Source organism: Durotheca rogersii, assembly GCF_024521655.1.
Source record: "Durotheca rogersii strain YMJ 92031201 chromosome Unknown GGS23scaffold_70, whole genome shotgun sequence".
Classification (NCBI taxonomy): domain Eukaryota; kingdom Fungi; phylum Ascomycota; class Sordariomycetes; order Xylariales; family Xylariaceae; genus Durotheca; species Durotheca rogersii.
Genome location: NW_026251301.1, coordinates 82814 through 95036, shown reverse-complemented (window position 1 = coordinate 95036; position 12223 = coordinate 82814). Strand labels below are relative to the sequence as shown.

Sequence of the window (12223 nt, the reverse complement as noted above, 5' to 3'; positions counted from 1 at the left end):
TTTTATACGAAATGTCGTTATACGAATTAATATATAAGCGTAAGGCTATTATCTCGATAGAAACCGTTATCCTAACCTAGCGTATTATAAACTAAAAGAATATCCCGGACCGAGAATCGCTTTTAATTATACGCGTACGATTAATCGAGAAACGTTAAGAAGATATATTAACCGTAACTAAGGTTCTAGCGATTAAATATAAGGAAGCTACCCGGTATTAGGACGAAAAAAACGCTTACCGGATACGAAAAAAGCCCCTAAAAACCGACGACTTCGTACTACTATACGATACGTTACGATATATAAATAAATCGATAGCCGTAAAACTAAAGTACTATTAAAAGAAACCGTACCTAATCGCCGAAGATCTAGGCTATAGTCGTTATAAGCTTAAAGAACCGGATAAAGTTACGTTATTATACCCGGTTTTAGGCTATAAACTACGGAAATTTTTCTAAGATATTAACGGGTTTTAAGAGCTAGAAAACCCGGAAGAAAACGAATAAATTATACGCTTATTACCGATTAAATATAAGGACTAAGAATCGACGACTATTAACGACCTTAAGTTAAAGGAGGCCTAGAGCCTATGCCCTCGGTAATCGATAACGAAGAAGAAGAATAATTAGTTCTAAACGATAAGGTACGAATTATAATAAAAATATTAAATAAAAAGCTTAAAGGATACGAAGTTACACCTAACGATAAACCCGGATTAAGAAGATCGACCCGACTTAATAAATAATTCTCCTACTATAATACGATAAGGCTATAGTACCTTAAAATAACCTACCTATACCGATCGAAGAGTAATAAAGCCTAGGAGCTTAATATATAATCGCTTTCTTAAGTAAAGGAGAAAAGAAGTTATTCCTATATAGTTATTAAACCGATAGCCTATATACGAAATTAATACCTTAAATTATAATATTAATAAATACGCCCTTTCTTATTTCTTACCTTAAAAGAAAGTATATTTCTATAAATTATTAACGCCGATTAACGCGTTCTTATACTTAGATAAGTTATTCTTTGCGTTTATCGTTAGGAATCCGAGATATTAATATCCTAGTATTACGTAATTATTATATTTTAATATAGGTATATCTTAATATTTAAAGGGAAAGTAAGGAAAGTAATTTATATTAATAAAAGCAAAAGAAAAAAGAAAGAAAAGGAATACGCGTTTAAAAATAAGCTAGAAGTAACGTATACCCGCCGATTAATACCTCTCTTTTCCTCTTTACCCTCTTACTCTATCCTTTACTTATTAATTACTAAGAAAACTAAAAACTTACTTATTTCCTAACCCCCGGAACGTAGCGATTTTCGAGTTTATTATAGCTAGTAACTCTTTTCTCGTTACTCGTATTATAAGCGGGTATAAGGCCTAGCTTAGATTCTCTATTAAAGGGGGGTTACGATTTATTTTTATCCGTAGGTAGGTAAACCGCTCGTCCCGGAATTTATAACGTATCCCGTTAATAAAAAAGAGGTAGACGCCGTAGGAATATCTAAAGATACGATCGGAAATTAAGGATCGGTAGGAAAAAAAGGGCTATATATCCACGTACTTAGCGGTATCGGAAAAGGCGAGCCGGCGCTCGTAGTATTAATAGGGTACCTCGTTAAATACCTTATATTATTAAACGAATAAACTAACGACGTAATAAGGATCCGTCGCTAATCGACGGAAATATTCGCTAACTAATTCCTTATTATTAATTTTTATAAATAACGTCCGACGGCGAAAGGATTAAATATAACGAACGAAAGATATAGCATAGCTCTAGAAGTAAGTAACCTCCTAAAAGTCCTTACTTATAATCTCCTATACGATATACCGGCCGGCCGCCGGCCTACCTAAAAAATAAAACCGGACGTTACGAATTATCTTACCATTAATTAATATAGCCTTCGATTAATAAATCTTATTAATATTAAAAGCTATATACCTAACGCTATTAATTTATTACCCGAATTTCCTCGATGCTTCGGAGCTACCGGCCGATAATTACTTTCGGGCTTTAATCTAACGGACGGAAGTACGGGACGTACGATACCTACTAAGGCTTAAGGATTAGCCGATTAATGTCCCGGAATTCCTCGGTAAAAGGTAAACGGCGGAAGGATTCGTCGGGTTATTTATCCATTAAATTTATCGGTAGCGGTATCGACTTAGTCCGTTAATGCGTTACGGCCTTCTTCTTATCCTCCTTAGCCTTTTTAAACGCCCCGGTAATCTCTTCGTCGGTAATTCCCGTAGCCTTTAACTACTCGAGTAGCTTAAGGACGGTCGCCCGGTTTAATTTAAGGAGTTACTTCTAGATAGTAGGGTTTATTATATATATATATATAGAAAAAGAGAGATAGAAACGACGAAATTATAATTCTAGAATTAAGAAAAATCGAAAAACGAATTAAAACGAAGATAAAGGACCTAAGAAATAGAAGAAAGGAAATAAATCGGAATCGTAAAATAGCGAAAAATAAGAAGAAAGGTCGGACGAAAACGAGAGAGTCGAATACGTTACCTAGGTCGTAAATACCGTACTTAGGAGAGTCTCGATAATACCTACCTTAGCCTACGTTTAATTACGAGTTTATAAACGTACGTACTTATTACTTTATTAAAAGTATATAATAAGAAGCTATAAGCTAACGCGTTTTCTATTATAATTCTATACGTACGCGGGGAAACGCGCTTTCTTAAAGCGTTAGCCGTAAAGGTATATCTAATTATATCGTTAATACGTTTCCCTTCCTTCCTTTCTTTTTCTTTTTTAGGTATCTCATTTCGAAAACCCCCCCCTTATAATTATTATATTCTTATTAATCTCTAGCCTACCTTTCTTATTATTAATTTAAATTCTTATTTTTACCTTTAATTTATTATCTTTTCTTTTCCTTCCCCTAATTCTTTTTTTTTATTTTTATTATATCTTCTTCCCGCTCCGCCGGAATCCCTCCTTCTTTCTTCCTTCCTTTCGTTTATAAAGACGTACGTCGTATCGATTTAGCCAACTTAATAAAACTCCTACGGGAGATTTATAATAATAAAAATAACTAAAATAATATAAAGGAATATTAACTTAATACTTTAGATAATTACGATTCGGGAAGGAGCTAGATCGAATTAGGATCCGATATAGCTTAGGCTTTCCGGCTATCCGTTAATCGGCCCCGAACTATAAACTAATAATAATAGGAATAAACGAAGGTAGCCCTAGTTAATTCTTTCGTTTACGTCGTCCGTTACGACTACCTTATTAACGAGGATATCCGTATCCTTTATATTATAATAAGTTACGACCTCGAAGGTAGGAAGGCGGCCTTCGAAATAAACCCGTATTAAACGATAAGCTACCGATCGATAGAATCGTTCGATTTTCTAACCCGCCGATACCTCTTCGATAACCCTACCTTTACTTTAGTTTTTACGATCCATATAGATCTAATAAATCCCAAGCGAATTATTACCGACCTTACGAAGTTTTCTTAGGCCTACTTCGCCGTAACGCTATACCTTCCTAAGCTCCGGAGATTATATAGTTTTAATATAGTTAGGAACGGCGCCCTCGATCGGGCGGCGTACGCGTTCGGCTAGTTATAGCGAGCCTAGGAAAACGGTAGCCTCGAGCCCGATATAACCCCTTAGTTTATTTATTATATCGCGCTAGTAAACTAATAAGATAGCTATAGCTACGGTTTTTAAAGCGGCATTTTACCGTATCTTATCTTTAAACGACCGATCGAAGTCGCGCGTTAAGCCTAAAAGAATAAGAAGCTCGACCCTTTTAATATTATAAGAAAATACGCCGAGGTAGTAGAATAATTTTATAGCGTTCGAGTTTTAAAGGAAGGGATAGGTATCGTTAAACGTCTTCGGTAAGCCGTAAATTACTAGAAGCGAATTAACCTTATTAACGCTATAATATCTACCTAAAGTACGCCGATCGGCGAACTCCTTAGCCGTAAATCTTCCGTTCGGTTTATCGCATAAGCCGAAGTCCGTCGTTTCTTTATAGCCTTAATACCTAATCCCCCTTACTCCCTCGTATTAACGGACGTAAACCTCCGCTATAATAACCTCGTTAAGGTTATAACGCGCTTTCTTCCTTCCCCCGGACTAGAAAGGATTAAGGCTTTCCGGTTAAGGGAAACCTCTATACCGTATAGGTAAAGGAAAGATACCTAATTAACCCTTAGGACGCGCCCGCTTCCTTATTATTCCTTTAATTAAGAAGGCTAGGACGAAACTAAAAAGAAGGTAGCCGAGATAAAGAAAGAGAACGCCGATCGGGTTAGATCGGTAAAGGTAAACCGGGCTAAGTTAACTATAAAGTAATAAAAGGGCCTCCTTATAATATTAAACGAGAAATTAAAGGCGCGGCCGTAATAATTAGATAATAACCGGAGGAATAAAGTTTCGCGATAGTTTTTAAGGGAAGATATTAATCGGGATATACCGTATTACCCTTTTTAATTTAATTATCCCTTACGGTATAATTAAACTAAGGAGGCTATAATAATACGGTAAGATATATCTTTTTAATATATTACGTAATACGTTACGATAGGCCTTATACCTATATAAAGTAACCATAGCTCCCGTAAATACGGGATATACTATACTTATCATTTAATTTATTACCTAACTAAATTACTATCTTTATTATTTTTACTTTAATTAAAGATTCGTTTTTATTATTAAATTCGTCGTTTTCCGATTAATATATCTATCTTAGTTATAAGCGCTTAAGTTACTTCGTCGTACCGCTATAACCGAATAAGTAACTTTTACGTTTTGCCCCTTTTCTTCCCTTACCTCTTATACCTTCGGGCTAGCGATTACTATATTTCTACGACTAAAGGGCATAGCTAAGATACGATAATTATATTAGATTCCTTACCTTTCGATTAATATAGCGATACTAGTTTCATTTATCTTGGACCATCGTACGTACTATAGTCTTCGATAGAATATACCTTCGAATGAATATATCCGGGTCTCCAGTATCGCGTACGCTCTGCTCCTCCTTAATACCTTTTAATGTCATAATATAAAGTACTTATTAAAAATAAACTATATATTTAAAATTAATAATTAAAGAAATATCTATTTAATTAAGAAAGGTATTTTTAGTTATAGTAATTTTTAATTAAGCTATTAATGTTATTCTTTTAACGAGCGATTATTTTTAAATAGACAGCCGTCGCTTTATAAGCGATTATTACTCTGTAAGCGACCGTCGTTTAATGGGCGTCCGTCACATTCTTTTTTAACATCGTCTATATAATAAAAGCTAGAATATTCTTATTTATTAAGTATCTTCGTATCTTCCCCTGTTGTGTTTTATAACCCGTACCTATTAGTACTCTCTTTAACCGTAGTTTCTAATATAAACGTAATTAATAAAGTTGAGAAATTCGCTGTTAATTAATCTCTATATATTTATGTAACGCTTATAAATAGTATTAATAGTTATTACGACCTTTATACAAAGCTAGCTTTTAAAAATTAGTAAATTTCCTTATTAATAACTTAATTAAAGCTGAAAAGCTTACTAAAAAAGAAGGCTATTCCTGACTTAAATAAGCGCTTCTAATTACTTTAAAAGATATTAGCAAATAATTAGAATAGTTAATAACTACTTAATATTATGTTAAAAGCTGTAATGAAATAATAATAATAATAAAATAAAGTAGTAATAACGATAGCTTAAAAAGAAGCTATAAGTCTACTAAATAAGAATAAATAAAATAATAACGTATCTAATTATTACATATAATTAAAGCTCTAATACACTTTAGAAATTAATTAAATAACGCATTTTAATTTAGTTTACTTTTTATAATTTTTGGAGTTTATTTAAATAAGCTATTCAATTTATAAAAGAACCTATTTTAGCGTTTTTTACTATATTAAAGGGTAGCCCGCAAGGGGGTAGTTATGTAATAGATAGTACATAGTAGAGCTTGGTTGCATGTAACGGGGCGTGTAAACGACGGCAAATGCATATCTTTAGTCTAAGCAACAAAGCGTAATTCCAGAAATCCCCAGCAGAGGCCAAGGATGGGACAGAGCCGGGTGGCACCGGCCCGATATGAGCACGGTCCTTCGTTTGCGCCGGCTGTCAGTCAGCCCGCTTTCTCGTTGACGCCTCGGAGCGGGCCGCCGATAGCACCCAATCAAGATCATTGGAAGTTAGGACCCTTGTAGGGACCTGTACTTAACCTGCTGAACGACTACCCACCTGAGCTACCTACCTAACCAACAATTTCTCTCGCCTCGCTGTCCTCCACACCCTAAATTGCGATGCAAGTTACCGCCGTGTAATCCTCGTACTTATGCGTTGCTCTCTGTCCGAGCGAGAAAGTTCCGAACGCGTCTCGTACATCCTTACTTGCCTAGGCGGGACCTGCCCGTGCGTGTCGGCCATTCGCAGACATAGACGCGGACCGGGACCGAGACAGGGTGCCTGGGTTGCTCGTAATGCCGAGTGGTTCCCGACCTTCCCTTCTTTTCATACCTGGCCGTGTCTGAGCCGTGTCAGCGTCTCCGGTCACAGCACACGCCCGCAAGATGCCGGCCCCACCGTCCGGTCCCTCTGGGGCTATGCCTGGTGATGTCGGCGAGATAGATGACATATCGCTCACCTCCACAGGCGATGAGGCCAGCGGCGAAGACCAGGATAAGGAGTGGTTCGTCGATGACCTGTATGCTGAGCGCCCCCATCCCAACCGCCCTGGCGAGATGCAGTACCTCATCCGCTGGGACGGCTTCCCCATGGACCAGTGCACCTGGGAGCCCGCCGAGAATCTAGGCCCGGGTCTGCTCCTCCAGTGGGAAAAAACGAAGAAGGATATCGCTGCTGGGAAGTCTCGGGCATTTGATATCGAGATATACAACGCAGCCTATAGGCTTAGGATGGAGAGACACCTAAAGCGGAATGCCAAACGCAAACGTCTCGGTTTACCCCTTACCGAGCCCTTCTCTTCCGAATCTCCCATCGACGGTGCCGTCTCGCCGACCACTGAGGGGGAATTAGATTTGGATACCAAGTCCGATATTAAGATTGACGCAAAGCTTAAGGCCAAGTCTAACTCTCGAGATGCTGATCCGCAAAAGGCGCCCTCTGCTACCGCATTGGAGAATCCCCAGGCCACAGTAGGCGTGGCCCGGCATGTGAACAAGATACCCTCGAAGCCTACGTCGCCGCCACCACTGCAACCTAAACCATCCCAACGTGCCGCGCTGGTGGACTCCGGTGCCAAGGCTGCAGGTAGTACCACAATAACGGGTTATCAGGGCACGGCGCGAAAGCCGGGTACGGCCACGAGCCTGACGTCGCCTAGAGCTGGAGTTGGTAAAACAACACAGAAGAGGCCGAATCTCCCGTCGAAGGCTTTGCTCGGTACATCGTCACAGCCTCCAAAGTTATCGACCAGCCTAGCAAACAAATTTTTGGGTGAACGGCTTACCGCAACTCGTTCTCACCCCCCGCCGGCGGCACCCGCGCCCGTGAGACGGGCCAGTAATGTGTTTATTGGGGGCAAGGAACGAAAACGAAGACCAGGCCTTATCGATGCCATGGTAGACCCCTCCAAAACCCCGAAGACATTCCATTCCTTGCGTGTCATGAACATAGCTAAGAAGAAGGCGATTGAGAAAAGTGACAATGCCCCCCTAGACTTTGCCTCAATCCCGGCTAGTTTCTTCCTGAAAAGCAATGAGGGCGATCGCCCCGATGCAAATCCGGCCCAAAGCAACGCCCGTCCCGAGCCTGTCGAAACCTCCCCTCTCGTACAAAGCCCAACGGAGATGTCGCCACTCGACTCGGGCGTGGCTGCGCCAGTGTCTAAGGTAAAGAAGTCCGTTCGCTTCATTGTCCCCGGAGACATCGAAGTGGCGGACGAGACGATGGGTGGGACGGTAGAGGTTGCTCATGACACTGCTGTCTCGGCCGGAGAACCAGGACGTGCCGTCCGGTTCTCTGTAGACCTTCCAGCGGTGCCAAAGAAGCTTTCTTTAACTACTTATCAAGAAAGTAGACAGACGCAGGTCGTGTCGAAGACAGTTGTGTTCGGGGAGGCCGGGTCTGATCCGGTAAAGGTTGTGTTCGATGGCATAACCCGCCAGAACCAGCCGTGGTTGCCGGCCTTCATCGGTCGACCAAAACTCCACTTCGGCACCATCTGTGCTGCCTCTAATTTTGTCGTTCAAAAATCCGACCTAGTGGGAGAAATACTCTCCGCCGGAGCTATAGAGCCGGCGTTGCCCGACACCATCCCCGCCTTGAAGAATGTGATAGCACATCTACGCCGCGGCCCCTATGGGTGCCACCTGGTCGCCGAGGAATTCTCGGTCCTCGTCTATCCGCCGGCCTGTGACGGCTGGAAGGGGCTTAGCGTCGAGAGAGACAGGAGTAACTCCGAGTCCCTACAGTTTATGATTTATAGGTCCCCGGTCAACCCCAAACTTTATCCCCCAGCATCGATCCCTGGTGCTCCGGCTCATCCAACCCGCACGGAACATGGACTGCACTGCCGGCTCCTACTCCGGGACTTTTTCGGCATGGACTTCTCCCACATGCTCCCTCAGGAGTCTAAAAGGATGGACAGCCAAGTCTTCATGCTGATGTTCCCCGAGAGAGAGGCCCAGGTGTGCAACATGGTCAAGCTTTGGCTCCGTAAGTCGATATCGAGATGGGCATCTTACGATCGCCGAGAACTTCAGTTGCTAACCTTGTCCCCTCCATGTAGGTTCTTGTCAACCAAATTGTCGGGTTTTCTCTTTAGAGATAGAGGACAGCTGGGCTAAGTTTCACGAGGTGGTGAGGGCTGGAGCAGCGGGCACGATCATTTTGCATGAAGATATGGCTGCCACTATTCGAAAAATACCGCGCGTGTTTCAGATGATCGACAACAAACGCTGCTATACCTTCTGGAGCCTTGCCACGGGCCAGTACGACCCGCCGAGGTTCCCCTCTAATATCGATGCTAGCATCGAACCTGGGACGCTTCAGATGACTCGGTTATTTCCCCTCGGCCGGGCATTTCTGGTCACTCCTAGCTTCGCACTTTCGGATCCCGTCAGGCTCTGCGAATTTCTAAAATGGTTCCTGCGCTATTGCGCTAACCTTCGCTATCTCATAGTCGCATGTGCTAATTTCCCCGACTACCTAAAAGCCATCACGCTCGAGAAGGAACGAGAGCGCCACGAATTTAGTTCGCGACATAAGGACGATCCCAAGCTCGAGGACATGCTCGGGGGCTTGGGCCTGCGTCACAGCGATATCCAGGCAAGGTTCGAGGCGTGGAAACTTTTGAACGACATCATGCAGCAATTTGGAGACGAGGAAACCAGCGAAGATATACGGAAGGTGGAGTGGATCACGGATCAAATCGACCCGAATGACGAGCAGAGCTTGGTGAACTGGTTTTGCTGGTGGTCTAGCGCCAAATGCGATCGCTACCGCAAGTTTACCGTGCTCGGCTCGAGCGTCAGCCGGAACAAAGCAGCCTATAGAAACATTCGGCTTCCCGTGTATACGGACGAAACGGTGAGCGACCCCGACATAGCCCTGGCTCGCGAGGACCAGAAGCGTCGAGCGAGGGAGGCGGTCGAGGAGGCCGAGAGCGCGAAGCAATTCGATCCGATGCCCGCCACGTCCCCCGAGTCAGCGAATTCCAAACCCGTATTCCCTCGAACCGTTTCGCAGCCGTCTCAAGGCGATCGAGCGGTCGACTTCATCAACTGGATTGCCTTCTCCCTCCGATCTAGGACAGCGGGTTGGGCTAGGCTATGTGGCAATCCGGTGTCGTGGCTGGATGTGTCGATGGCGGATCACTTTGGCGACCCGAGATGTGAATTCGACACGTTCAAGAACTGGCTGGGGAGGGCCCCGAAGTTTTTCGGACGTACGAATACTTGGTATGGTCTGTTCTATACTATCGACACGGAATGGAACCTCAACGTGCCGGCGGAATTATACGGGCGCCACCCTTGGATCGCGGTGGTGCGACCGGCCAACCCGCATTTGTCGAAGTATTATGAGAAGATACAGCTTTTTATCTGGGATTTATCGGCTCAGGATAGGGAGAATAGCCGCGGGCATACGTCGCTTCTCCTCGACATGCAGAAGCACCTGGTAGACGTGGTTAGGGAGGAGATTACGACGAAAAACAAACGGTACTATCTCGACCAAGTCTACATCGCTAGCACGACGAAACTGAAGCGCCTGCCGAGCGAGACGGCAGTAGAATTTACCCGCCGTAGGCTCCTGGAAATGCTGGACGATGGCAAATCCTGGCTACCCCCTTTTGACCACCTTATGTCCTCTGTCGGATGGATAAGCCTCCCCAAGTCGGAGTGGCAACAGGGCATGACTACTAAGCTCGCGGAGGCCCAATCGGTGCAGCGGCGAAGGAGCTTCCCGAGGCATGCTGGCGACGAAGACAAACCGCAGAGGTTGATCTGGCACGCGCCGCGGCCGAAAACGCAGGGGGAGAAGTCTAAGTGCATCAACAACCTGTACGAAGCCGCGTTTCGCGTCCGGGAGAAGGACGGATCGCGCCAAGGCATGCGGTATCAATACAAACCCACGCTAGAGTGGTATCACGACATGAAAGCGGAGGGCCGGGATTCCAGCCAGGTGAACGTGGATAGCGCGGACAGGATCTTGTCTCGGCTACGTCAGAAGAGGCCGTAACGCTTGTCACGACGGCAACGACTCGGCTATACATACGATGCGCGGTTTTTTTTGCACGCGGATGGACTACAGGTTTATTTTATTGTTGGGATACTGGAGAGGGCGGGCGCGAAGGGAACGGGAGGGAGGACCAGCAGCCGAAGCTGGGCATTCCCAACGTCATGGAACTGGGTGTCTAGGGTAGGCAGTTACGCGTAGAGGAAGTACGCGTACTTTTTATGAGGTACTACTCTGACTACGACTACGACTACGACCACCACTACTATAGTCTCTATCCGTTGATGCATATATGCGTATGTAGGTTAGGGTGGAAGAGATGGGAGGTGGAGGGGAGAATTCGCACCCCTTCCCCCCCCTTTTCTTCCGTCGATAAGTTGGTCAAGTTGGTGTGTTGAATGCAGGTCAGGTAGATGGCATGCTAGGTATCGTGTACATACATACCTCTGGTAGCCATATAATACGGAGTCGCATAGCTACAACTGGGAAAAACCCCCACTTTTCGGTCGAGCGCCCCAGTTTTATCGTCTATACATACGCCCCCAATAGGAGGAGGTATGTATGTTTGATGCAAGTCCCCGATAGCTTGATATTGTATTCGTAGTAGCTTGTATATGTACGAATAGAGTTCTAGGCTATCGCTTTATGAGCTATCGAGTCGGATATTTTATATAGGTTTATATATAAACGATTTATTCTCATAAAAAGCCGGAAAAAATTAAAAAAAATCGGAAATTTACTTAAGTAATTAATTAGTTTAATTAAAATAATATATAGATTTTTCGAATTTTCTACTTACTAATATAAGAAGTTATATACGATTTAAAGTTTTTTAAAATTATACTAATAGTTTCCTATATAATTTATTAATAACTTTATTAACTATACTAATATCGATATATTTACTTATTTTTTTACGGTAATGAAGTAGGTCTATTACCTAATACTTTATTTTATAAATAGAAAAATGGCTAGTATTAAGTAATCTTATTTTTATTTCTTATTTTCGTTTTTATTTAATTTATTATTTTAAGAAAACTACGTTTTTAAATAGGTTCAAACTTTCTAAAATCGTACCTATTTTATAGTAAGAATTCTACCTTTCTAACTATCCTATTTTTTTATATAAAGAGGTTTTAAAAAAGAATACTAAAAATTAACATTTTTAAGACTTAATTAATTTAATGAAAATTAAAAAAAAAAGTTAACGTAATGTTAACCATGATTTCATTTATAGTATAAAGGATTAAGTAATATACCTACTTTATTACTGTAAAAGAAATAAGTTAAGAGGCTGATATAAAATATAGTTAATAGATTTATTAATAAATTATATAGCAAATTATTAGTATAGTTTTAAAAAACCTTAAATCGTAAATAATTTCTTATATTACTAAGCGAAAAATCCGAAAAATTTATATGTTGATTTAATCAAGCTAATTAATCACGTAAGTAAATTTTTAATTTTTCCGAATTTTTTCCGGCTTTTTATGAGAATAAATCGTTTATAT

The 12223-nt window shown here is 42.0% G+C and overlaps 1 protein-coding gene across 1 annotated transcript; it reads left to right on the top strand.

Annotated features, from left to right (window-relative positions):
• Positions 1 to 6255: 6255 nt before the first annotated feature.
• GGS23DRAFT_502072 (uncharacterized protein) lies at positions 6256 to 10824 on the top strand. Its single transcript, XM_051514483.1, has 2 exons — positions 6256 to 8693; positions 8767 to 10824. The coding sequence occupies exons 1-2, from the start codon at positions 6587 to 6589 to the stop codon at positions 10713 to 10715; spliced, it is 4056 nt and encodes a 1351-aa protein (XP_051367023.1). The 5' UTR covers positions 6256 to 6586; the 3' UTR covers positions 10716 to 10824.
• The last annotated feature ends 1399 nt before the right edge of the window (positions 10825 to 12223 follow it).

Coding starts and splice junctions, on each gene's coding strand:
- GGS23DRAFT_502072 (XM_051514483.1), top strand. CDS start 6,587: ATGCCGGCCCCACCGTCCGGTCCCTCTGGGGCTATGCCTGGTGATGTC. Junction 8,694..8,766: donor CATGGTCAAGCTTTGGCTCC/GTAAGTCGATAT, acceptor CCCTCCATGTAG/GTTCTTGTCAACCAAATTGT.